This window comes from Thunnus thynnus, chromosome 19 (assembly GCF_963924715.1).
Source record: "Thunnus thynnus chromosome 19, fThuThy2.1, whole genome shotgun sequence".
Lineage (NCBI taxonomy): Eukaryota > Metazoa > Chordata > Actinopteri > Scombriformes > Scombridae > Thunnus > Thunnus thynnus.
In genome coordinates this window covers 8,055,527-8,083,422 of record NC_089535.1, presented here as the reverse complement: position 1 = coordinate 8,083,422, position 27,896 = coordinate 8,055,527, and the positions used below count along the sequence as shown (strand labels likewise).

Sequence of the window (27,896 nt, the reverse complement as noted above, 5' to 3'; positions counted from 1 at the left end):
GGGGGGGGGGGGGGGTTGGTGGGGCATCAGGGAAACATAACAGCACAAAGCTCAGCATCACATGGGTCAACTATGACCTTAGATAATGACCAGTATGATTGGTCAATATGAGATAAGAATGCTCTGTTTAATTTTGTTTCATGTTTTAAAGCAGCTACAATCAATATTTATATATTAACAATGGATCACATGACTACTTGTGTGTGAAAGAGGTCGCTCGTGACAAACCCACAGAGAATTCCCTCCCCATGTTCACCACATCAACTCAGTAAGGAGAAAAATGTCAGTGCTATGTTTACAGTATTTTTGCTGCCCCTGATTGGCCAAATAAACAGTTAATGCAGGTTTAAAACAGGCTGTATATAAAGATGGATGGAGCGAGGTGTGACATCACCCATTGGTTTATATTTGAAGCCAAGTGTTGCTGCTTCTGGTTGGAGGCAGGACCTTCCAGATAAGGAGTCTGGGGTGTTGCCTGCGAGCGCTAGCTTACTGGGAACACAGAGTGGTCCACACTTGGGCTTACTTTGGCTACTTTAGCTATATTGTGCTAACAGGGCAGGTATCATAATCAAGTAACATTAAACTTACTGAAATATTGCAACAATAGTCCGACTCAGTGCGAGTCCCAGAGCTGGGGAAAGCAGCAGGCAAATGAACAATAATAATTTACAAAATAACCACCAGCATACTTATTAGAGAGCCCAAATTTAGTGATTTAGACCATAGTGACTCATTTAAGAAAAATAGACATAGTATTTTTAGAGAGAAGTTGACACCTTTTGAATGGGATTCAATTGGGGTCAGGGATCTTTTGCACTTAAAAGTAGTTCCACATTGGATTCAACACATTGTCTTCATTGGTAGTTGCCACTTTGTTTAAAATGAATGAAAGAAAGCTAATCAGGATTCAGGATATCAAGAATAATTTTTTTCATATATTCACTAATCTGTTGCTTCCTAAGGCCCCAGACAGAATACTTTGTAGTAGCCTCAGGTCAGCTTTTTGTAATTGTTTTCAAAGAGAGTGAAGCTTTTTGCTCACTGCTTTTGCGTTGCTGAGCGCCTCACGTTTTTCTGCTCTATGCACCTTGTGTCTCATCGTTTGCTTTTTTTTCCCCATTGTCCAATCAGATGAATTGAGAGGTGGGCCTTCTGTGGCGGTGACAACAAGAAGTGGAGAAAACAATCATGGAGGACGAACTTGTAGACTCCGCTTGTCCTATTTTATGCAGATGTTTATTCACTAGATAAGGTAATTAGCTAACAAGCTAACTAACTAACTACCTTAAAAAAATAAAAGCTACAGATCTGTGAGTTTACTTCATTGCAAAATAACAGTCAGGCTAAGGACAGGTGATTCAGTGGTTGTTTAGCAACAAAAAAAAAAAAGACGCGGCAAACTGTAGGGTTCAACAAAAAAGGCAGTGCAGTGCGCCTCGCGTTTTGCAACCTGCAAAAAGCGCTCTGTCTGATCGGGGCCTAAGTGTTCATCAACCACTTGCTCCATGAATGTCATTTTGGCTCTGTAGGGAAAAACCCGTGGGGAGGATTTAGATCTCAATCTCTCAAGCACATGGAAAGCTCATAACTCAATGAGGCAGAGCTCACATTAGTGGTTTTCAGTGACATAAATGACTTTTACAGAGGCAAAATTATTCCACACTAAAAGAAGCTTACACTCCTACATGTGTGAATATACCATATATACTTACCTCGGTGGTCCATGTAATGTTCATTACATTTAGAGATTATAATATGACCATATACAGAGGCTTGGGTTTGTCATGGTGGTCGGGTTTAGATTCAGCCATTAAACTGCATATGAGCTAATTTCCGTTGTGCCTTTCTCATATTTGTTGAATTTTTGAGATAGAAAAGTGCAATGGACAGTGCAAAAGATTTTCTTTTGGGTATGTAAGTGTGTTAGCACAATATTGTCATTTATCGACTTTCAGTTGAATCCTACTGTGATGATATATACTGTCAAATTTCTGTTGTCAAAATGAACTTTAAGCAAGCTGTAAATAAAAACTACCAAACTTGGTCTCAAGTTGTGTATAACAGTGGAACAAGGCCTATGGCTTTGAACTTTTTATATGTATTTTTGCATATATTTGACATATACATATACATATACATACTAATTAGAAATCAGAAAATATTCTTATTCATGATAATGGTTTTAACCATATTGTGCAGTCCTATTGTTGATAGATGCTGGTTGATCAAACTGAATTGCCACTAGCACAGAATAAGGCCTGCTTAAAAAGTGAAACAACAAAATTCATCAATGCATTTTCGTGGAATAGGTGGTGAACTGCAGCTGGCGAGCTAATGGCTAACACGCTAGCAAACCAGAAACATTCAAGCTGTCATCAATCACAAATGTTCTCATAGCTTCTTTCTATTTTCGCTCTACTGGGCTGTTTACTCCCCCCTGAAACATTCTCAGGATTGTGCATCATTTCATTCATTAAAAAGTTATTGAAAAAAGCTATTTGAAAGAGGGGGAAAAGTTTTCCCAGCTTGCAGGGTTGCTAACTGTTAGCTCACTTGCTAATGGAATAAGTTCACACAATTTAATGAAGAGATGTATTTGTGCCATTGACTTCTGTCATAATCGTCCAAAAACCATTCCTCTTTTGTTGAGTAGTTTATAGTCTTCCTGTGACAGAGGAGGTTACATAAAACTGGATGGTGCCAAAAAGCTAATAAGCTACAATAGCTTACTCTACTTTGGACTCTCTGGCTTTCTATTTCCTTAAAGGTCAACAATGTCAAGACAGCTTTTGGTAAACAGCGCAAATTTGGAAAGAAAAAATCATTTTAAATGATGGTGTAATCAGGCTTTTAAGAGATATGAACAGTCTCAGCAGGGAGCATTTCCAGCACAATGAGCAGAGGAGGTATGAGGGAGTCACATGATCTAATAATCATGCCTTGATTGGACCACAATGGTCACAATAAAGGAGTCAGAAGCCATATTTTTCTATGAATTTGGCGAAAACAGAAATCCAAACCTGCAACTGCTGTGTTTTTGGATTCCATTCTGTTATCTACAATGTTCTTTCCAAAGTAACTCATTTTAACTATCATTTGTTGTTTCCTCTTTTGTTTTCTTCCTTCCTTTCACATCCCTCGTGTCAGTCATATTTGAGACGTGTGGCTTTTTGTTTTGCCAAAACATCCTTTGGGTTTGGCATGCATGCCATCCTTTGGGTTTGGCATACATACCAAACCCAAAGGATGCATGCAACATGTTGTACAAGTCTGCATAGACGGACAGGATTTTTTTTTCTCCCCCTCGCTGTGCTTGAGAAGCCTTTTTTTCCTGCAAGGACCACCAAAGATGTCGGCTTTAAACTCAAATTAATTACAATCTCTTGGATGATCCCATCCGTCTGAAATCTACTGTGTGTTTCTGTTCCTCTGTTCATGTCTGTGTGCATTTACTTTCAAGCATATAACTACTCCACATATACTGTATTTACATGCACTAAAAAAAAAGCTTGAATCCCAAAGGCTCTGTGACGGTCATGGGAATCTAAAGCTGCACATCGAACGTAAACTCCCAGTGGCAGTCTGATGAGAGTCCTTTGGCTCTGAACATGTATGGTATAATTTGTGAAGATGTGGGCCGTGTCGTTGGCACTTCAGAGGAAATGTTAGTCTGTCTCACGAACAGTTTCAGGGTACAAAGATGAAAGATGAAGTGCCAGGAAGGAGACAGAGGCATCGCATATACTGAAGACGTAAAGGTGAAGATCCCGGCTGTGGTGCCTTGATTTAACAGCTGAAGTTTTGAAAGCCCAGTGCATATAAAAGCCTGCCATCAACACATATAATCTCTTAGCTGAGCCCATTGAAAGCTGGGTCCCAGGGGTTAATTCTCCCATCACTCCATGTTTGAATCAACTCCTGACTCACATTGAGATGAAAGCCACAGAGTCCCAGGACCGAGCCTGGACTCCGAGGCCTGCTGATCCCGGACGACTGGAGCGGATTATTGCATGTTCGTCTGGTCGGACCTCCATCGGGACAGGGAAACTGAAAAGAAAAACAATAATTAGAGATAATTGCTTGTGTCCAAACACGAGCGTTAAAGCCCTCCTCCCTCCCATCTCCTTTCGTAGTATGTGAGGTGGAATGAAAGGGACACCCCCCTGTTTTGACAGCTGGGCAGGCGAACATAATTTGTGACAGCTGAACTGAAACGTCTTTAACCGCAGGGAGAGACACAGAGTAAGGAGGATTTGGGCTGAGAGAGAAATGGTGAGAGAGGGAAGATCAGACAGAAAGGTCCTGCCCAAAAGAAAGGAGAAGATGTCAGAGAAGAAAAAGAGACAGGAGAATTGGAGAGAAGTGATTGCTGTGTAGAGGGGTGGGATTTCAGCAGAAAAGGATGAGGGAGGTTAAAGGGGGGAAAATTAGTCACACACCATAAACTTTGAAGAGAGGTAGAATTTAAAATAACCCACAAAAAAAAGACAAGGACAAGAGACGGCTTAACATCAAATGAATGCAAGTGGAAAAGAGGAGAATATTTAAACAACAGAGCTTGGCTGAACATGGTGTCATGCCAGGTTTGACACATTGGGTTAATTTGCTGCTCCCTGCAGGTGACCCTTGAACTTCAGGGACACGGGGTCAAATTGAACTCAGAGTGAGACCTGAGTGAGACAGCCAAAATCATGTCAGTCTGAGGAGCCGGGTCATGGGTCACCTCTGAGATTCTCGGTATATAGGCCAAAACAAGGACCATATGTGGACGGAAACACATTTGAAACAAAAATAAGTCCTGATTTTCCGTCCTCACTCCAAACAGGCCATTTTCTTTTCTTTTCTTTTTTTTTTTTTTTTTTTCTTCTTCATCTCTCCTCCCGCCCCAAACATCTCGACCCACCACAGACTTTCTGGCCCTAATTCAATAAAGTCATAAATACCACCGTAACAGCAAATTGACATAATGTTGGCTGCATGCCCTTTAAATTGTCAGTGACAGAAGTTTTCCCAAAGGTGAAATATTAATACAAACACAGGATCTCTTTTCCAAAATACCCAGCTCCCAAATTCTCCCATGTTTACTTTTCTCCTTGCTCCTAATTTCTGTTAGTGTGAAATGTTATACTTACTGTTGTATTTACTGACAGGCAGGAATGGAAACCTGGGAGCAGCGGGGAGAGTAATCCTTACGGGGCATTGCTTTGCCAAATAAGTAGGTCTCTGTCCTTTCAGTTTCACTTCATATGACCAGCAGATATCCCTTCACCATCTGGGGAGTCTGAGTACATCACTGTTTAATCTCCATTCAAACAGTAAATAAACCGACCATTAATAATTTCTCACAATTTGCTTTGCGTCGCAGTTTCTTACGCTGTTGCATCAAATAGTAATAAGACACGATTTCCCCCTAAAATTCCCCAAAGTATCACATTATTATATTAAATACATTCTGCTGTAAAAACAGAACCAGCCTGCTCAGTGTGTCGGGTTGTTCCTAAAAGGTAAATAAAGGTGTCATTTCAAAATAGTTCTCAATTATCCACTTGGTAATTAGAGAGAAAAAGTCCAAAAGGAGCACAAGATTCATGAAGTTTTGGGGATGTTAATGCTGTTATTTCTTTCAGTCTTCATCAAGTTTAGAATTCAAAGTTGCATTTGCATTTAATACAGCAGATTTTCTTTTATATAAAGAGTTTATTATGAAATCGACATTTTTATCTTATAATTCACAACATCTTTCCATTTTTTCTGCAAACAATATTGTCATGTCAAATTATTTAAACATTATACTATTAATTTATATATTGTCATATACAGCAAGATTAGATAAGACTTTATTGACCCTTTAGGGAAATTCACATGTTACAGCAGCACAGAGACAGGCCAAGATAAACAGGTAAAGAATAAATCTGAATAAAATAAATAAAAAACAAAGTTGATATTCAGAAAATTAGAGTGATGGCATTTAAAAATACAATATACTGTATAAATTACAATACCTTAAACTATTTAAGTGAATTGTACAAATATACTGTATGTGTGAAAGATAACTTGTAGCCATGGTGTGTTAACTATATGTAGTATAAATAGATATGAACTAAAACAAACATAATAATATATTACACAGTAAACAATGTTATATATAACAGAGTGCAGTATATGTAATATACACACACTATACAATAATAATACAATGAAATATATAATAAAAATGGAAGAGAATACCATGATACAGCATATAATATAATATTATATAATATAATACCATAAAGATAGAATACTAACAGTGTATATAGTATTGTCATACAGTGACATAATTAATATAATGCAATGTAGTAAAGTGAAGTTGTGTAACACATGTTACTACTTCTAATACTATTTCCTCCACAGTAATAATAATACAAGTATTATATAATTGGAGACAAGCTTCAGCTGTTTTGTTGTAAAGTGCAACATGCAATGTGCAACATTAAAGCCACATACTGGGTGGTCTACAACACATACACAGTTCATATTTATTGCTATTTGTCTATTATTCTGTTTTTCGACAGTCTCAACAGCCCAAACTGTTGGTTTTCCGAGGGGAGGGCTGGGTCTAATTGGGGAAAATATTAGTTCCATTTGTCACATGGTTTGTTTGTAATTATTGTTGCATTTTACAGACATCCCTGTCAGTCTGAATTTCCAGGATAAAACTGTATTTTTAATAGTATCTTTGAACAGATGAACACATTTGATGGCGCCAACCATGTTCCCAGACAAACAGCATTTCCATAAATTAACAGCACATTACACTACACTTTGCTTTCAAGTTTTAACACACAGCACAGTCTACAATGTTAATATCTGTGATGCCACCAATTTGGCACCAGTCCCTGTTGTGTTTTGGTGACTTTTTTTAGAGTCATCTGAGTAAAAATGTAAGTGAGAAAGTTTGTTTAAATAGCATCTCTCAAGAGCAGAATGTCATAAAGTGATTAACAACAAGAAAAACAAAGCAGCAGACATAGAATACAGACTTAAGGAGAGTAAAAACAACATCAATAGTAATAAATAAAAAAATATTCAAAGGTAACTCTTAACAGGTGCTTTTTAAAGGTGTCCACAGATTCCAAAGTTCAGGTGTCGCAACTTCAAAAGCGATTCTAATTTTTCGCCTTGTGCCCTTTGAAGTTTGCTTTTTGAAAAGGACTCTTCAAATAAAAGTTTTCTTGACAAAATAATCTTAACTCAAGGTCCACTTACTTAGCTTTTTCCAGCACTTTGCTGCGGGACAACTGAGCAAACTCACTGATGAAGACCATGAGATACAACTGCAAAGCTACAGAAAGCAAGTTTGTAAACAGGTCTTGAGTTACGATTATTTCATCAAAAACTACAACTGCTACTATTCCCGAGGTCAAGAATGAGCTCAGTGTTATTATTTTTGTTTTTTACATCATTTGAAGAAGACATTAAATAACAACACTGAGTAAAAACTGCAAAACTTTAAAAATGTGCTGAGAAATGAAAATATGAAAATAAGTTTAGACAAACTCTGAGAGCTCACAACATCATTTTTTTACACACTCACTACTATCCACTACACGATACTCCACATCTGACATCATAATCACCGTATCCTGTCATTTTAAAGCCTCATACTTGTTAAAAAATAATCATAAGGACTACTTAAGCCTCTTATCGTACACAAAATGAAATATAAGTGCTGTTCATAAATGTAATCGTCGGCGCGCAGAACTCTTTTTCCATATGATATTTCCTCCTGTGGTGTGACAAAGCACTGACCCTTACGAAGGACACATGTAATTGCACTCAGCATACATTCGAATCCATTGTGGTTGCCCTCATAACACACATATATGGTGATTTCCAATAATGCAGAAGATGAATTTGACCTCACTCTGCTCTCTGTGAATGAGCTGAACACCTGCTCTCTGAGGTGAGCCCGGAGAGGGAGTTTGGCCGTAAAAAAAATTTGCCATGGGAAAGTTATTAGAGAGAGAGAGAGAGAGAGGGTGGGGAGAGAGAGAGAGAGAGAGTGGGGAGGAAGGGGGGATGAGAGAAGCTGAGATGACTTTATCAGGGCTACGTACAGTCGTTGGCTCACAGTCAATATAAAAAAAAAAAAAACTTGATTGTAGCTGATAGTTTTGCCACATTAGCTCTGGAAAACAGGGGCAGTCATCTTAATCTTTATCTCAGAAAGTGAATGTGTGTGAATGTGTGTGTGAACATGTGAGCAAGAGAGTGTGTGTGTGTTCACAGAGTGTTTGTGTGTGTGTGTTTTCCAGGCAAGTTAGTGAGTGTTTGCATGTGTTAGCGTGTCTCCAAGAAACTGCACGTACCTGTAACTTTGTCTTTGCATATGGTGTGTGTTAGAAAGAAGTAGAATTGTGTGCGTGCATGTGTGTGTGTGTGTGTGTGTGTGTGTGTGTGTGCATGTGTGTGTGTGTGTGAAGCTCCATACAAGGATGAGTATGTAAATGGGTTATTATGCTGAGGAGGTCTGCAAATCATTTCCTGTGGGCTGACTATTTATCAGATTCCCTTGAGATTTAGACACTCCTCTCGCAAACTTGTGTGTGTGTGTGTGCGTGTGTGTGTGTGTGTGTGTGTGTGTGTGACAGGGAAAAAGAAAAAGAAGGAGAGAAAAAACAACACTGAAAAAGCTTTCCCTGTATCTTAAAGATAAAGAAACTGATAATTTGCGTTTTTCATCACCAGAAGCAGCGTCGTGAAAAGTGTCAGGACTTAAATCTCAAAGTGACAAATCAGTTTCAGAGTGACAGTAAAAAAAAAATTTAAAAAAACTCTGAATGCATGTGTGCAGTTGGAGTCTCTCTGTTTGTTATTTGGGTGCATGTGAGTTCACTGCATGTGCGTCTGCGACCAGTAAACTCTCTCTACCTTTCATGCACAGACACAGACCTGCACGCTCACTGGGTGGTGACACTGCTGGCGAGCGAACTGAAAGCTGCAAACGACAAAAGCTGGAACAACAGGAAGATAATTCAGATTTGATTGGTTTCACGTGTTCTTCATAAACAACAAAGTTTTCCTGTGCCTCCGGCGTGTTTTCCTGCAAACATGGAATCCATTTGTCCCCTGTCTTCATGCCCTGTAGTTGCACAGGCTCTTACGTATAGCACGTCACACACACACACACACACACACACACAGAGAGTCAGTGAAATGAAAGCAGGCGCAGAGCGAGCCCACCACTGTGGCACTGGGATCTTTTTGATATACGGTCAGGAACTCATTTTGAAAACAGCCACTTTCAGCTGCTAAAAATAATCCCGAGGGACTCAAGAGACGAAAAATGTGAATGAGGCTCACCAGATCTGCCTCTCCAGTCAAAATAACAAGACATGTCCTGAGTAAAGTGAAAAACTTTCCTCAGATATAGCCAATTCCACACATGCATGCGTACAACATGTGACATTTAAAGGGCAGGTCCACTCAAATTACAAAAACATGTCTCACTTATCTTTAATTGTATGTAGCCATGCGGATAGTTCTGGTTTTATTTGTTCAGGTTTTCAGATATGTGACTGTGAGATTTCTATATTAAGGAGGTAAATTAAATATTGTTTGTGATGTTTAAAGCAATGAAAAAGAAATTCAGCAGCAACATATTTTTTCCAGAACACAGTCAAAAGTTTACATAGGAACTATTTCTTTGGTAGAAATGAGAGTTACTTAATAGAGGACAAAAAGGAAATGTGTATTTTTGTAATTTGAGTAAACAGACCCTTTAATGGAAACTCTGTTATACAGTTTAAGGCATCTGCTTGATGCTGATAATGCAGTTAATCAGTCAATAATTAGCAATTAAGATTCATTAAAAGTAATTAGAACAGTCATTAAAAAACTAATGCTGTGCAAACTTTAAACTAAAGTTTAAACTTTATTTGAAGTTAGTTTCCAAAACAAATAGTTGATGCATTCAGGAGTTTTAGGGAAATATGTATAACATTTTGAACAGAATATTTCTCTTTTTAACTAATGGTGGACCCATAAAAATCATGGTGTGTTTGAGGTTTGAATGTTTCACTCAGTGTAAAGTGTCTGGATGACATAAAACAAGAATATACAGTATAGTGATGTCAGACAGTGTGACATTTTATCAAAGTTGAGGTGAAACAAAAGGGGGAAATGGTAGTTAAAGGCTACAGTATGTTAACTGAAGGATAAAAAAAAAAGGCAGAAACAAATCTGGCTCTCAGTTTTTTTTTATTTTTCTGTTTTTTCTACACTGTCAGACATAATATGTTTTTGTGTTTGTCACTCAAAAACAAACAACAAATTCCTTTTTTTTGAGCCTCAGTGTTATAACAGAATCTCCTCACATAAATGAGCTCAGGTTACAGGCTAAACACCAACTTCAGCTGTTTATGAGTTGCGGAGACCAAGCCTTCTCAGTCTTATTAGCATGCACCATATGGGTGTATGCTGGTGTAACAATGCAAACACAAAGACTCGGGTCCACTCTGCTGCCAGCACGCAGAGCAAGGTCAGTGCTAATTACTCTTAGCCTAATCATGATTTCCAGGGATCATCTGACCCTTTGGTATTTTGTTTGATTTCAAAAGGGAAAATGCCATCTCAGATGTAGTTTCAAAATCCCTGCACAAATGTTTAGCTGGTAGCACATGTGGTTTAGTGTAGAGGGCCTCCAGCTCAGGCCTCCCTGCACAATCAAACCACTTTAGAGGGCCACACAATACACGCTCATCCTGGAAAACGCGTGACAAAAAAAAAAAAAAAAAAACAGAGTGGGAGAAAGAGTTGGTCCAGTCCAGCAGGGATAGAAGAATAAAGAAAAAAAACACCTGTTGCCCTCATGCACTTCCCTTAATATTTTAAACTCATGAACTCTGTCCAATTTATAGAAAAGTTAATCTTATAGAAACCATCATGTATTAGGCAACAAGTCCTCGGAGTCATACGACAAGGAGGTTGCCAAACAATTTCAATTAAAGCTCATAAAGGAAAACTTACGTTTTTTGCACATAATTGTGAATAATTAATCGCCAGATGATCTCCAGCTGGAAATAATAATCCCTTATTATTAACCACAAACTTACTGATAATAACCGTATTCATAACCTTCAAAACTCATATCAGGACTCACGTCCTCGTGGGATTTTATGGGCGATTATTTCCACTTTTCCTCTCCCCCCCTCTCTTTCATTTCGGAGTTGTTATCGTTCAGCATGTTCCGTAATACTTTCATAAATCGTCTCCAATGCTCCGAAATGGTGAAATAATGGGCCTTGTCGGCCACCCGCATTTAGCTGAGCTGTAAAAATAATGAAAGTCATATTGCGCTGCGGTTTGAAATCTGCACATGCAAACGGCGCAAAGATTGGAGGAGGTCTAGAGATGTTTGCTGAATAATTATGAATTTTTCAGTTTTCGTTTTTGGAAAGTTTCTTATAGTGTGTGTGCGCGCGCGTGCGTGTGTGAGCGTGCTTTTGTGTGTGTGTGTGTGTGTGTGTGTGTGTGTGTGTTTCTTTTTGGAGCAAAGCCGACAGTAAATTTAAGGGGATTTGAGCGAGTGTTGGAAAAACAAAAAGATATTTTTAGTTATCGAGTCAATATTTCTACTGAGCTGAATGCAGCGACATGTAACCTCAATTCAACATAGAAAGTAAATCAGTTCAGTAAAAAAAAAAAAAAAAAAAATCTGCAGTTTTTAATCTGCGTTTATCAATTTGGGAGAAGATTTTTTTTTTTAAGAGGACGATTTCACGAGACAAAGTTTAAAATAGGATAAATAAGTAAACAAAGTTCAAATAAGTCTTTCTCCAACAAATTCTATTCCAAATATATTAGACTAATAAAATAATGCCATTCAATAAAAATGTTTATTTTTTTTCCAATAAAAGTGCTATAAATAATGAATGTGTTGACTTTGGCGACATGATCCAGCATACAGATGCAACACATCCTATTCGTCTATAACGAAACATTATTATTTTTTTCTTCTTGTTTTTATTTGCGTGTCCAATTAAGATCGCCACCCACAGAGTGAAAAATATAACGAAGACCGTAATTATTGTTTAATTAGTGTATAACAGCTTATAACAAGTACATTCAAAATGCTGCACATAACACATAAAAAAAGACATTTAAAAAAAGACACAATTAATAAATATATATATATACATATGATCTCAAGAGAATAAACTAAAATAGAAGATTCAAATAAGCTAAAGTTGAAAATGACAGGAGAATAAAGGTTACGGTTATAGTGCGGCAGCTATGATGGATTAATAATCCTAAATGTACTTTTATTTAATAAAAGGAAGTAGCAGAAAGTTTCAATCCTCGATTTTAACAGAATAAAGATTGTTTTACTGCCAGCAACAAATCTTTTGTCTTTTGTCCTTGCAAAAAAAAATGCAGCCTAATTAAATCTATTAATGTATTTTAATAATTATTTAATTTAATTATTATTTATTACTTTATGATTATGATTATTGTTATTTATATCATTATTATTATACTGTGAAAGAGCCTAATTGCCAGTGTAATCGCGGTGAAACCACCTGACCTGACCCTGTGACTGAAGGTGTATTGATTTCCTCAGTGTTTCTGCCCCCGTGTGGTGCAGTGACACTTGTGTTTATCCTGCAAACACAACTGACAATAAACTACCTCAGTAAAACTATTACATTTAGTTGACTGATCAAACAGGAAAGAAGGAAATAAATGTGACACTTGAGCTTCATCTGAGTGGATTCTACTGGTCTAAGGTGTGATATTATTATTATTACAGTAGTAGTGGTAGTAGTAGTAGCAGTAGTAGGAGTAGTAGTAGTAGTACTAGCAGTAGTTGTAGTAGTCGTATGTTGAGTGCCTTTTCCAAACTGACATTTTGACACAGATCTGTTCATACTGAAGTGATCATTGTTTAACTTTCATTGTCTCACCGCACGTGATTATGAATAACGCTGGCAATATGTGAACAATTATGACCATTATGACTTTTTTCCTCTTTTGATGTTCATTTTATCCCAGCATAGAACATTTAAACACTTCTTTTTTTTTTTTTTTTTTTTTTTAAGTATCTTTGGTAAATTGTCTCCATGTTTGTTTCAGGCTGTAGTGACCGCCTGCATTTCCCCTGCCAACATTTAATGGGCATGTACAGTGGTTTGTGCAGCTATTGAGAGACAACAAGCGCTGGATAAATGTGTGTTTATTGAAGCTGAATATAAATACCTCTAAGTTTTCCGAAACCTTAGAGCCCTCAGATAGAGCGGTGTTCGTCCATAAATCTCCTCATCTTAGTGGATTTTATGACTTCATACATAATTATTATGGTTGCTGTACATGATAACAGCTGTGAGAGGAAAGTGAAAGCTCAGTTAAAGGACGGGTTCACAGTTTTTCCAAGTCTGTCTTAAAACAATAGTCAGGTGTCCTAAATGAACACTGATACAGGTTTTACTTGCTGTAATCGTTCCTCTTGATCATACTGACCATTACAAGATCCCTTTAAATGTACTTTCAATGTGAGTGATAGGAGACAAAATCCACAGCAAAACTTTATTTAAAAGTTAGTTACTTAGTGACAACAAAAAGAGGGAATCTGGCACTAAATAGACAGAAACTTTGAAAGAAATTGACTTTATTGGACTAACTTTAGCTAACGGCTAAAGCCATTTTTTGCATTGAAGGAGGACTGGATTTTGTCCCCCATCACTTACACTGGAAGTGCATTTTGAAGGGATCTTATTGGTCAGTATGAGCAGGAGGAATGATTACACCAATAAAAACATATGTTGTTTGGACACCTGACTATTGCTTTAGGACAGACTTGAAAAATTTCTGAACTCGTCCTTTAACTTGAGCTTATAGGTTTCAGTTTCCTCTCACAGCTGTTATCATGTACAGTAACCATAATAACTATGTATGAAGTCATAAAATCCACTCAGATGAGGCCCCCTGGAAGAAAACCTCATTAAAATGGAGATTTATGGATGAACACCGCTGTATCTGCAGGCTGTAACGCTTTGGAAACTCACTGACATATTTGAAAACTTGGATGTATTCAAAAAAAATTGTGAACCCATCTTTTAATCTTGTGTTGTTCTGGAGTGAAATATCAGGGGCATTTAAGTTTAGCAATGCAGTGAATCTTGTAAAAATCCCTTTTGACATCCAGTATCATCCATTGGAAGACTGTAAAGCCACACATGAAACTCCTAACAACTCTCAGGATGCGTTTATGTCACATCAGGCTGGTTAAAGGACGGGAATATGTCTTCGTACGCAGGTGGACGTGCACAGGGGGATCCGCTCTCATCACCGCGTCCTCTTTCATCGTCTGTCCTCTCAATCCTATACAGGAAATTAAACAAAATATCTCAAGGAGGCTGGATACAAGAGATAAGAGCTGGCTAATATCCAAATGTTTACAGGCCCAATTGGTTATGCTTAAAGCGCGCGTTAGGAAGCCAACTGATCTTTAAAGGAAAACACTGACGTTGAGCAATTTCTCCCTTGATCATTCCTCTATTTGGCATTAACCGCTGGAAACACAGCGAAACAGGTCAGAAGTTGTGACAGCATAAGTGAGAGCTGGTGAGCTGAGCATGTGTTCATATGATCAGGGCAGCAGTTTACAGTTATCCTAGGTTAACTGTATTATTCCTGCTGTCTGCTTTTATTAAAGTGAATTACTTTCCTGGAAACCTGCTGGGAGTAATCGTCTAAAAACAATAAGTGAAAACTTGTAACTTTCCGCTAATGGAATGCAGCTTTGTGTTCACCACCACGTCTGTCCAAGGTTATTTGATTGGATTTTAAATAAATGGGATCCTGCAATTAGTGGAAAGGAAAAGGAAAGCAGCTTTTTTTTTTTTTTTTTTTTGGTAAAAATGACAGCATGTAACGTTATGTTTCCTGCTGCAATGATCCACTTAGTTTAGGAGCTAGTTACTGTTTTCTTTATCTTGTGAGTTCTATGTTATTAATACTGTAGCACTTTGAGTTTCACTATGAATTAATAGTGCAGTATAAATTAAGGAAAAGGTGATTATATGAGAGTATGGGGATCTATTTTGGTATTAATCGTCCCCATTTCATTGACACAAGACTCATTTGGACTATGAAGCAAAAATTAATTATTAATTTTCCCGTTTGCTAAAATAAATCATTTTCCTCCTTTTTAGAGCGACAGTAACTAGAGCTCACGTGACTCATATTGCTCACAGCACACTAGTGATTTACGTGAATCCTTCCAAGTGTGTTGACTATTACGGAGAGATTCATTGCACCATAATTGGCTGAGAGAGTATTGACGGCCAAAAACGCTTTGGGCCTAAGTGTGATCTTGTGGCTAATAAGAAACGAACTCTGGCACACTTTGACTGTTTTAATGAGCACTGTGAGAAGCTGAGAGTCTTTAACGCACTCAAATCTGATTTAAGATTAAGTCTCTGCCTCTGCTGGTTTTATCTGCTCTAGTGTCAACATGTTGCATGCTGGGTAAGGACCAAACTCAGCCTCGCGGGGATCCGTTGCCTGTGGATGACAGCTGGTTTTTTTATCTTTCAAAAAAAAAAAAAAAAAATGATGCATGTACCTGTCCTCTGTTCTCTAAAACCACACGCTCATCATAACAGCATGTTTAAGTAATGGGGGACCCCAGCAGGACTAAAACACTGCTTCTCATATTTATGTGTTCTCAAAAGTTGGAGCAATGTCAGTCATGTAAGCACTGTTCCCTACCTGCTTCCTCTAACGTCTGAGCTGTCTGCTTCTTCTGCTGTGAAAGCTGCATTATCCGCACAGCACGCAGCGTCAAGTGGAGGAAGGGCTGCACTCACAGAGCTGCCAGGCTGGAACTCATTGGCCTGGCTTACTTCCTGGGTTATAAAGTTATACGGAGGTGGAATACACAGCATTGTTGTGCCACCACGTAACATGATTGGTTGATTTGTGCCTCTTAAGGTAAAAGAAGTTTGCTCCATGACAGGCATCACCAGCACTTCTTCATCCCACTGTCTGCAGCGACAGCAGGAGACGATCCCAAACTTGCAGACGCTGGTAAACACGAAAGTGCCTCCGACTGATATCAGGATGGGGCCCAGCAGTTGGGGCCACTCAAAGCTTAGGTTGACTTGGTATTGTTGCCATCCCATGGTGGTGAAGATGACACCCATCAGGGCCAGGAAAACTCCAGAGAACAGCAGGGTGGCTCCGGTCTTCTCGCCATCCAGCAAACTGTCTGACTGACGAGGGTGTGGAGCAGGTGGCAGGTAATCGGGTGGCCCACTGAGGACTACTGTAGGATTTCTAGCACAGTTAGTGTCCACTACAGGCCATTGTCCCAACATGTGAGTCCAGACACCTTGTGGTCCTTGTTGGTCCATGAGTTCATATGTGTGTAGACACTGAAACTGAGCCTCTCACAGTGAAATCAAACTGACTGAACACTGAGTAACTCTGAAGATACTTATCAGCTAAAAGGGGCCAGTTATAAGTTAACCTGCACTTGCTGGGCACTGTGTTCAAATGGCAACTCCTCTATTTCAGCATGTGTGAATCAACTCATGTGGACAACAAGATTACTATTATAGTCTAGAGTAGTGCTGGGTGCAGATTATAGCAGAAAAGTCTGTTTGGGCAAATTACAGAACAATTTTGATGTGATAAACATGCTGTTACATAAGAAAATTTAACAATGCAGTCAAATGATGAAATTATATTTACAATGAATCCTTAATAGTTAATGTTTTGGATATCAGGCTTGTCACCAACCCTGTGTGATGTATTATAATCAAGAGAGAAGATTTGGTGTGTTTCGGGTCAGTCTAAAGAGACAAAGAAATGAGAGGAAAGTGAGATTCCTGCACGCACAGAGCATGATGCGAAATCCACCTCGTCACATGTCATTTCACACGGACACCTCTCCCAACTACGCTGTTATGCATAACTTATCAGCGACAGCTCATGCTGCAATAGTTGAACAATCAGTCTAGCATGTTAAGTGGAAGAGCTTAAAAACACATCACGCTATACGTGTTGCAGTCAAAGGCTAAATGAGCTGCACACAGAGTGAAGCCCACATGTAACACGCAGGCGTCCCGTTGAAAGAGCCTCAACACTCGAACCAGGGTGTGAGTGAAGTCTGCTGAAGCCAACTGTTCCCTCAATGAAATCCTGTAAGGTGTGGGTTTTTATGCATGGATAGGTTCCAAAATTTTTCATGTCTGTCATAAAACAACAGTCAGGTGTCCATATGAACACTGAAACAGGTTTTGCTTGCTGTAATCGTTCCATCCTGTTCATACCGACCATTAGGAGATCCGCTTCAAATGTGCTTACAATGTAAGTGATGGGGGACAAAATCCAAACAAAAATATTTAAAAGTTTATCAGAAGATAATGTCCAGCTTCAGCCATCTGAGTTAGTCAATTGATGTGGATATCCTCCACTGTTACAGTCATTTTAGTAAAAAAAACCTCCCTCTCTAACCCTCTTTGTGTCTCCACAGACAGTGTTTTCCTGTTCAGCCATAGTGGAAGGATCGTAACAAAAAGAGGGAATCTGGCCCTAAAAAGACTGTAACTTTGAAATATATAACTTGATTTGACTAATTTGGATGGCTGAAGCCTCATATTATCTTCAAGTAAACTTTTTAATACCTTTTGCACAAAGAGAAGCTTGTTGACTTTGTGCCCCATCACTTACATTGGAAGCACATTAGGAATGGATATTTTAATGGTCAGTATAAACAGGAGGAATGGTTACAGCAAGAAAAACATGCGTCAAGGTTCATTTGGGCACCTGATTATTGTTTTAGGACAGACTTGAAAAATTGTGAACCATTCCTTTAAGGTTGACTTCTCACCTGTCAAAGTGTATTTAATTGAATTCTTTTCATATGAGAAACTACCAAGGTAAATTGTGTTAGTATCTACAGTGTGTATGGCATACCTTACGCTCTAAATGTCTGTATTTTTAGTTTAATTCCCTCCTCATTGTTGTGAGACAAAGAAAAATTTCTTTTGTCAGTGTGTGTCCTCCACAGGCTGCAGCAGAGCAGCCTGCAAAAACAGCTAGACATGTTGTACGTGTGTGTGTATGCTACAGTGAAAAACACCTATGTTCATGAATTTTTCATCCTGAATGCAAACACAGTGACATGCAAACATGTTTTTCAGTAGAATTTTATAGCAGCCTGCTCTTCTCCTGACAGACAGCTTGCATTTGCCTACATAAGAAACGCATCCGCACTGCATTGCGTGTGACAAGCTCGCCAATCGGAAAGAAAGATCATGCGCCACTTATGGCAAAGCAAAACAAAAGGTCTTCAGAGGGGAAACAACTAACTATCAAACACACACACTGCTGCCCCGGTTGCCAGTGGCTGATCAAACCTATAACTTGTGTGTATGTGTGTGTGTCAGTGGTCTGTCATAGGCTACTTTTGGGGACAAATTTCAGACTTGGACCACTTCATTGGGGACGGCTTATCCAATTGGGGACAACAAGTCGTGTCCCCGATTGGGAAGAAGACGATTTTTGGGTGAGTGGTTAAGGTTAGATTATGTTAAAGGTTAGGGTTAGGTGGTAAGTAGTAGCTATGGTTAGGGTTAGGGTAAGTCTCCAGGAAATGAATGTAAGTCTATGTAATGTCCCCAAAAGTGACTATGAGCTGATATGTGTGTCCTTGCATGTGTGCATCTGTCTGTCTTTATGTTTACCATAGCCTCAGCCTCATTTCACTTGGCACTAATGAACAAAGGGACAGATAACTATACAAAGAATCCATATGAGTGCAGTGTTTAAAGAACCCCCCAGAATTGAAGCTGCACATATTCTTTCAATTAGAAAACTCCAAATATTTATGGACTGAACATTTCCTCTCTGGAAGGAAGGAGAGCTCTGTGTGTGTGTGTGTGTGTGTGTGTGTGTGTGTGTGTGTGTGTGTGTGTGTGTGTGTGTCTCCGGTTGACTCACACTGGGGTGTATTGATCCCCTGGGCTTATGCTTCATTTCACTTCAGCTCTGCCACTATACTGTAAAAGTACATCTGTCCAACATCTATACAGTATACTGTCTTTTTTAACATCAGCAACCTGCAGGAGAAGAAGTTATAAAATTACTCCTTTAAACAATGATGCCTCTTCACAGATGACGCCATTTAATATCTTTTAAATGCTAACAGATTTGGAGAAGTAAAACTCCTGTGTCATCACCTTGGCTTTTAGGAAACCGTGACAGACATTTTTCACTGTTTTCTGGCATTTCATAGACCAAACAATTAATTGATTAATCGAGAAAGCAACCTGCAGATTAATTGATAATAAAAATAATCATTACTTGCACACCAAAGCATCAAAGCTGCACACTGTGCTCCCAGATTTATCCCTCTTTTTACCTGGTGGAGACTGGAGCATGCAGAGGATGATTTTTTGTTTCTCCAATTATCTTTACAGTCTGTTTGTTCAAATTCATAAGAAATGCACCAGTATCATATTCCCCAAGAGGAGTAATTTTAAAGGCAGATTCTGACAGGGCAATAAAGAAGGACCAAAAGGACCATCATAAGAATTAAGATGTGACTATTTCTCAGTCATCCCCTCCCCCAAACACACACTCACACACACTCACACACACATACACACACATGCTTACCATGACAAATAGCCTGTGACGTGCCTCTGTGAACATGGCACGGAAGGGTCCACTCCCTCTCCCCAGGGCAGATAAGGCGGTGGAGTCTGAGTATGTCTTCACTGGATCTTTTTTCCGGTGAATCATTTCTAGCAGCGGTCAGGAAAAAATCTACTGTGCAGTCACAACAGTAGTTTTTCTGTGTCTGTCTGTTTGCAGATTCAAGGTACCAGCAATAAAATTCTTGCCGTTCGTCATCTCTCCCTGACCCCAGGCTTAACATATCACCTGACTTAGTGTCTTGAATGTCCAAAAGGAGCGGAGGGGTGCAGGGTGGGACCGATGTAAATCAGGATGCATGATTTAATTACTCCAAGCTACAATTTAAGTCCAAGAAATGATTTAAAAAATCGGGTTGTGTTAGAAGACAGGAAGAAGACAGAAAGACCCTCTATTTAAATGACAGCCTCCCTATGGAGAGCAGGCTTGGTGTGTGAACATTTCATTGCAAAGGTCAGGTTGTTTCTCTCTCCAGGGGACATTAGAAGATTAAATACTTCCTTTTTTTAACAAACAGGCTACATTACTGCAATGTTTCAATTCTGTTGTATCAAGAAGACTTGACATTTTGGGAAATACACTTATTTTTGTTGAGAGTTACATGAAAAGATCAACACCATTCACACGCTTTTACTCTGAATATGTAGCTGTGTCAGCAGCCGATTAGCTTAGTTTAGCATGAAGACTGAAAAGATGGCAAAACAGCTAGCCTGGCTCTGTCAAAAGGTAAGAAAATCTACTAGCACCTCCATGGCTTACCTGGAGTCTGCTGGTTGGGTTAGCGCAACCTTACAGTGACGATAAGAGTCGAGGAAGTCACTGCTCCTGGCCAAGAGGTAGCCTTGCACATAAAACCACAACTTCTTGTTTTTAGCCTTTGGTTTTTGTACAGATTAAACACATATAGGCCTATAACATGTTGGTAAACTTTTTTCCAGTCTTTATGGCAAGGTAAGCTAACGAAGGTTACGCCATTGTAACCCTAGTTCTGTTAGCACAGGCAGAGCCTTCCACTGGACTCCATGGGTAATACTCTCCTCCAATCACACGCATGTATTTGCCCACTGAAATTTGCATAAACGTAGCTGGCCAATCAGAACATGCCTACCTGAATACGTGTGGAGCCTACACAGTATATAAGGCAGAGTCACCGCTGTCATCCTTTCTTCTTCAGTGATTGGTGAGTTTGCCCGCTGAACAGCTTTCTCCAGGGATGGAGACGCTGCTTCAAGAAGCTCGCTTCTGCCTGTCATGTCCCAGCCTTAATGCTGGCACTGACCTCTAAGAGTTATGCTTTTAGTGCCTCGGCTGAGACCACATGGAGAGAGGTGTCCAGCAGCCTGCACAGACTGGTGAAAAGGGTGTGTGTGTGTCAGCTGTGTTTCACCTGACTGGACATGATACACCTGTGTTTTTCCCGTGAATGAGGTGTACAGATGGTCTGTTGCTTGGGGACCCCTGCAAAGTTAGACCATGGTCTTACCCAGTTCGGTTATATGCTGTCTGGGTTGGCTGGGGCCTCCTACTTCGCCGCCGAGGGGGCCTAGGCTATAAGAAGTAGGTGGCCTGTGGTGACTAACCTTTAGCTGGTCAGGATTAAATGAATAACAATTCATTTAAAATGCTGCCGAGAGTTTTACCAGGGACCAGATAGAAATAATCAGCCCCATTTTACTATCTCTCAATTGTCTTTTTTTTTAGCATTAATATCAAGATCTAGATTTGTTTCTACATTTATTCAAAGAATGGCACCTGAGATATGTTTAGGAAACATTTCAAATACAAGGATGGGTACAAGGCAGACAACTCAAGGCCTCTTATGTCTTACTTACTATATACTCCAAAAGCCAAAAACAAAAACCTACAGTGAGGCAACCAATAGCTCCTCTAGTCTCTGGCTCTTTAATCAAGCTCCAAGAGGACCTCAGGTAAGGTGTTTGGATGTTTTAACAGTACAGTTTCAGTTTGAAACTATTGTGTTTGCTGTCCCAAAGTGCTTGCAAAATACTCACATGTTCTACATTACAAAACATGTACCACTTTGTTCATTAAACAGTTATGACGTGAGCTGTGGGCAACTTAGGAAGTCGGATTGCTTTTAGAATACCAGTAGGTATGAAATATGTCCTCTATCATCATTTCTTATCAATAAAAAGCAGTAAACAGCAGAGTTGCCACATTTTGGCGGTTAGAAATCTGCTTTGTTTTTGAGAAAAGAAACCAAGCTATTACTGTGTTTGCATGATCATGTCCAATTAAAATGACCAATTTTTTACCATGGGGCTTGTGGATTGCCGAAAACTTTAAAAACATTTTAAATATATCTAGCCTGACTTTAATAGATATTCCCAAAATTCTATCCTCTCTTGTCGTTGTTTACTCTTATATTTATTCTCATAAATTCTCTGTTTCAACAATGTTTGTTTTATAATTTTGTTGTTCTTGTCTGCATTAATGTAATTTATTAGATTTTTCTAATAATTCTAATAGTTATTGTAAACCACATTGGATTGCTTTGATTAAATTGATTTATTGATTAATGGATGGATGGATGGATGGATTGATGGATTGATGGATTAATTGAAGCTGGTGATCTGCCGATGTCAGGCAGATAAAGCCATACAGTCTCAGTCCTTATATAGTGATAAAATCCCTGTCAGTTTTGTTAACAGTGAATTGTGTTCATATTTTATTGCCGGGGGGAAAAGTTGACAGAGTTCTGCTTGCTGAGTGGAAAATGTGACAGATGCCGCTGGATGTGAGTCTGACATGTTCAGGGTTTGAGTTATTCTAAAGAGGTCTTCTGGGTTTTGGAGCGAGCAAGAGAAGCAGAGGAGAGGAATCCATATTAATGCAATAAACTTACACCATCCTTGTTTATTCAGATGGTTTTCCTCGTGGTGAAGAGCGAGATCAAATGGGCACATCAATTATAAATTGTCCATAAATGTTACTGATGTGGGGTTCGCTCTCTGGATTGTAGAATAACTCAACTCTATGGCTCCAGTGGGCCTTTGAACAAACATGACTATGATGGTGGACAACACAGACTAAATGCTCCCTCTGCTCTGACTGTTTCACGGAGCTGATTCTTGACGTCCAGGATCTCTCAATCGATACCAGGCACAGATGGCTCAACCATCCTAGAACCCAGAATTTCCTCAATATGCAAGAAATAATTTGACATTTTGGGAAATACACTTAATCTTACTGTCTCGCTCATTAATTAACACAACAGTTAAAACTCTTTTGTTGAATTGACAAAAAAAAACTACGACTACACTGGATTATGTGCAGGACTGAGTACAGTGAATCTCAGCTGGTTGCCTGTCACAGTGACAACAAAACTCCAGGAATTCACTGCTCCCGGCCAAGAAACATACCTGCACATAACTCTCAGTAAAATCACGACTTGCAGTTTTTACACTTATGTTTTTGTACGGATTAAACAAACAAGATTGAACATGTTAATTAATGAGCTTTAAAGCTGCTGGTAGGCAGGTTTTGTTACCTTTGGACCAGATCACGCTAGCTGTTTCCCTGTTTCCAGTCTTTAAGCTAAGCTAAGCTAACCAGCAGCTGACTGTAGCTTCATACTAAGCATTCAAAACATGAGAGTGGTATCAATCTTCTCACTTCATTTCTGAGAGTGAAAAAGTGTATTTCCCAAAATGTTGAACTCTCTAAAACTCAGGAAATGCTGGGCTCTGAGTTTTACAGGGTGTTATGTGAAGGACCGCCGGGAGCAGAGACTTCTTGGAGTTTTGTCATTACTGCGAGAAGTCCAGCCAATGAGAAGAGTTTCATTGAGCCAAGAAATATACATAAGAAAGATACAGAAAAATCACAACTTTGCACTTTGTTTTTTGTACGGATTAAACAAGCGAGATAAAACGTGTAAATAAGTTGTTGGTAGGTCTTTATGCTAAGCTACGCTAATTTGCTGCTGGCTAGTGCTTCATATTTACTTTACAGACAGTATATCTTCTCATCTGGGCAAAAAGCTTACCAAAATATCTATTCCTTCAGGCTCTCTCAATCATATCTCATACTTGTACAGCTCTCACACTCAAACTCCCAAATCCTCTCAAGTTGTGTAAAGTGCTTGGCCGTACACAAGAGTCTTCATATGAATCAACACAGTTTCTGGATATGACTTCAGCTCACATATCTTACTTTGGTTTTGCAGAGAATAACATCACACACAAGAGACCCTAAGATCTCCTCCTCTTCATCTGAGTGAGGCGGACAGGGAAAAGTAGAGTCAACACTGATGGCTCACACATGTGGCTGTGAACAGGCAGCTCAGACGGTGTATTTCAAACAGCGTGGAGGAGGTCTTCAGGCAGAGGGACACAAGGCATGACTGAGTGTGTAAATATGCACAAGGTGTTGATGTAGTGCTGAACGCGTACGCACAGTCATGCATACATCCTCCTAGGCAAAGCACTGCATGAGCTTCGCGCAGTGCAAACAGTACATTAGTAACACATGTGTGATGGTGTCTTCAAGCTGTTTTCATGCTCTATCATTCTGCATGTCAGTAGAAAGTTTAATGCAAACCTTTTGATGTGGATCATAGTCTTTTTTTTTAAAATGTAAAACTGACAATAGATAGATAGTACAGTGAAAAATGTTATTTTCATCTTGCAGTGTTGCAAGTTTTGACCTCTCAGCCTACATTTTGTCCATGAAGAATATTGGGGGGAATTCAAGGCTTTAAAACCCCTAATAACTTGGTTTAAAATCTAAAAAAGTATGTCTCTATATCCATAAAGAATCATGACTAAATAAGCAACAATCAAAATTAAAATTTTAATTGACAGTGACCTGGAAACATAAGCAAACAGCCCACTAACTGTCATCAGATTTTGATTAAAAAAAAATCCTGATTAATGCACAAAAGTAACCATAACTGCTCTAACTTTGGAGGAAATTCTTGTTGTATCTTGTCTGCCTAGTATGAAGCTGGGAGAGAAAATGTTTTCAGGGCCTTTAAATGGCCAGTTCACCCTGAAACTTGCCTTTTGCTACCCCTAAATCTATCTAACAATCCACATAATTCCAGGTTGATTCAAAATGCTTGAACCATAACACTAATTTCTACAAAAACACACACAACTGTCCGTCTCTACACAAAAGGGATAAAAATGTTCCCATAAAGATTGCTGAACACAGGGCCGCGGCTGCAAATAATGATTGTTTTCTGTCTCAGTTAATCTGCCGATTAGCTATTATCCGCTTTGTCTCTGGAAATGCCAGATAACAGAAAAAAACGTCTGTCACAGTTTCCTAAAAGTGAATGTGATGCTCTAGACACAAAGAAATCACACAGAACACACTTAAAGTAGTCACTTTCATATATTTGTATATATTCATATATTACACATTTAATACAGGCACAATGAGAAATCATAAAGTAGAGACAAAAAGTGGCTGATACTGGTAAAAATGTACAATTTATGAGAATCATTTACACAATTTTGCTCTTTTTAAACTCTGTTTAATACAACAAATAAGAAAAGAAAGAATGTGAAAGTGACCAAACAAGGAGCCTTGTAAATTCATTTTGAAAGGTTTCTTTTTTTTTTTTTTAAGGGAAAGCAAGAACCAGCTTGCTAATACTGAATACAATTACAGAATCTGCTTGTATTTTTATTTTTTTTAATGCTTTCGGCTCATCTTACCATAACCACTGGTATAATTAATGAAGAGAAAACACTAAGCAATGTGTTGATTTCTCACTGTACAAATGTCTGGTGCTACAATTTTAGGATTTTATGTAAACTCAACATTTGGCTGATTAAAGTTCAGTGTGATATACAAAATTTAAGTCCATTTAAGACACAACTCAAATGAACTTTTCCATCATTCATTTAAGGTAAGTGTCTCTAAATTATTATTAAAGGCGTTAGTCTTAAACCAGCTACAGATGTCCACTTAAAGAGTCATATAAAACATTTAAGGTATTTTAAAAACTGATGATTACATATAATTACCCTGGCTGGACTTGATGGCTGAAATCAAATAAATCATCAGTTTCCAACAGTTTCCAAGTGAGACATCAAATGAATCAAGTCGTCACCTGTTCACCACCTGTTATCCAATCATTTAAAACCTCCAATGAGTTGTTTTTTTTGTAGTAAAAAATTAGCCTGATGCGAAAATTACTTCCTAAAATCTTATCAGAGAGGTCAGTTGGCCGAGTGATGCACAGTGTATGAAACTCCAGTCGTAAAAAAAAAAGTTTCATCAGTTTTCAATCACAGCTTCCAAGCAATTAATCACATCATTGAATGATCATTGCAAGGACGTGGTCAATGGAAAAAAAAAAAAAAAAAAAAGGTCCTACACAACATAACATACTCCATCAAGAAGTACAACAGCCTCTACAGCAGCAGCCCTCCATTAGTAAAGAGACAAAAATGGAAACACCAAGAGTCAAACGTGGCAATTTTCCAACCATCCATCCATTTTCCATTCACCCACTTGTGCTGTCAATAGTTTCGAGGGGCTAAGGCCTTTCCCAGCATGCAATGGGTGTGAGAGGCAGGACAGTTTCACCAGTCTATCACAGGGCAATGGCAGTACTCTGTCACAATATCTAACCACAGTCAACAACACTGGATTACTCAGTGTCGAGTAGTTGCGATAAGGCATTTCAATCATTAATTTGGCCTTATTGTGCTACTTCTCACTAACATCGTCTACTGCGCGGCGAGCGAACGAGAGGTTAAGATCGACTGACGAGTATCGAATAGAAAAAAAAAGTTATAAAAGAGTTCAATGATCAAACCCAAATCACAGAAGGAAAAACAAAGAGTTTATCATTTCTGGAAGACAGTTGGGTTGTAAAAAGAGGAAGTCTTTTCCCTTCAATATCCAAATAAAGGAGTAAAAAAACACAACTGGCACAATGTTGGTGCTATTTTCATTAATTGTGCTGTAGTATACAAAAAAAAAAAAAAAAAAAAGAGTAGAGAAAAGTTAGATTCAGGCACATTTCTCCATTAATAGGGCACAAAAGTTTGATTAAAAAATACTTTTAAGTTTTAAAAAAAGGTTGCAAGTTAGGTTTGGGGTAATGTCCCTTGATTTTTTTTTTTTTTTAAAGCATTTGACACAATGTTTTACAGTCAAGATCACTGTTTTTTTTTTTAATAAAGATTTTAAAAAATGAAGGGCTTAAAAATGTAAAAAATACAAGCCTTGACTGAAAGGGGGATTTACAAGGAAAAATAGTTGAATTTTAAAAAAGATCACACTGATCACAGACCCCATTAAAGGGTGATTGTTTAAAAAAAAAACTCCATATAGAGAAAAGATTAAATCTGGAGACCCAAATCAGGGTAAAACATTGACGCACTTTTGTTGCTTATTGATCCACAGTATAAGAGGAGGCACTGAGGTCAGATTTTTTTTTCTTTTTTTTTTTGCATTTGCATTTGTTTGAAAGCACTTCAATGTTGTTGTAAAGATCAAACTTGTGCTACGAGTGTGTGAGACAGATTCTACCTTCATTGCTTCATTGCACACGATCAAAAAAAAAGACAATTCGCAAAGGAGGAAAAAAAAAAAAAAGAAAAAGAGTAAGACAGAACTGATTTGAGAGTAAAGTCAGAGCTGGTCGAGTGTTAATATTTACAGTGCGGAGGGACAGAGGGAGATACCACATGGTTATTCTTCTCTTCCACGCATGGTTTTGTTTTAGATTCCTTATAGGCTCTTGAAAAATGAATATAAAAGGGAAGAAGAGCGTCTGAGAGATTTTTAGTGCACTTTTTTTTTTCTCTTTTTATGATTTCAAATACAATATAGATTTATATCTAATCAATAAATCGTTTCTGACTATACAAAAGTGAATTGATCAGAAAGCATTATTAGACTTCATATCTACACATTTCCTGAAAGCTCGTCTTAGTTTTCTTTTATTTGTCTTTGTTTTTTTTTTCTTTTTTTTTTTTTTAAACAGTGTTCAATACTCAGTGCTGTTTTTATTGTAGTGAGATTCTCGCTTCCCAGGTAAAAGCACAACCGTGCTCAGATAGATCCGGAGGTTCAGGAGACCTCGCAAAGTTGACGACTTCTGTTTCAAGCGAGATTTTTTTCTTTCTTTCTTGAGAAGCAGAGTGGTGGGTCACCTCAGAAATCTGCCATATAGCGACCTGCAGAAAAGAACAAAAGTG

The 27,896-nt window shown here is 38.5% G+C and overlaps 2 protein-coding genes across 11 annotated transcripts in view; both read right to left on the bottom strand.

Annotated features, from left to right (window-relative positions):
• Positions 1-1,117: 1,117 nt before the first annotated feature.
• On the bottom strand, positions 1,118-17,969 carry tmem174 (transmembrane protein 174). 2 transcript variants are annotated; one of them, XM_067574857.1, is made up of 2 exons: positions 15,757-17,969; positions 1,118-4,050 (listed from the first exon to the last, which is right to left on the bottom strand). In XM_067574857.1, the coding sequence occupies exons 1-2, from the start codon at positions 16,398-16,400 to the stop codon at positions 3,927-3,929; spliced, it is 768 nt and encodes a 255-aa protein (XP_067430958.1). In that variant the 5' UTR covers positions 16,401-17,969; the 3' UTR covers positions 1,118-3,926. The 2 variants fall into 2 exon arrangements, with proteins under 2 accessions (XP_067430958.1, XP_067430959.1); XM_067574858.1 differs by lacking the exon at positions 1,118-4,050 and adding an exon at positions 13,028-14,364 and having other exon boundaries at positions 15,757-17,465.
• Positions 17,970-25,052: 7,083 nt separating this feature from the next.
• Positions 25,053-27,896, bottom strand: part of fcho2 (FCH and mu domain containing endocytic adaptor 2) — a 46,790-nt gene continuing 43,946 nt past the window's right edge. For all 9 annotated transcript variants that reach the window (XM_067575389.1, XM_067575387.1, XM_067575391.1 and 6 more), the window contains one exon: positions 25,053-27,875. In XM_067575389.1, coding sequence (XP_067431490.1) covers positions 27,853-27,875 — 23 coding nt within the window. In that variant the 3' untranslated portion in view covers positions 25,053-27,852. The remainder of the gene's footprint in view (positions 27,876-27,896) is intronic.

Bases quoted from the DNA above. Each gene is read 5' to 3' on its own strand.
- tmem174 (XM_067574857.1), bottom strand. From the start codon at position 16,400: ATGGACCAACAAGGACCACAAGGTGTCTGGACTCACATGTTGGGACAA. The intron at 4,051-15,756 runs GTAGGGAACAGT...TTTTCTTTTCAG, and splicing joins TCAGACGTTAGAGGAAGCAG to TTTCCCTGTCCCGATGGAGG.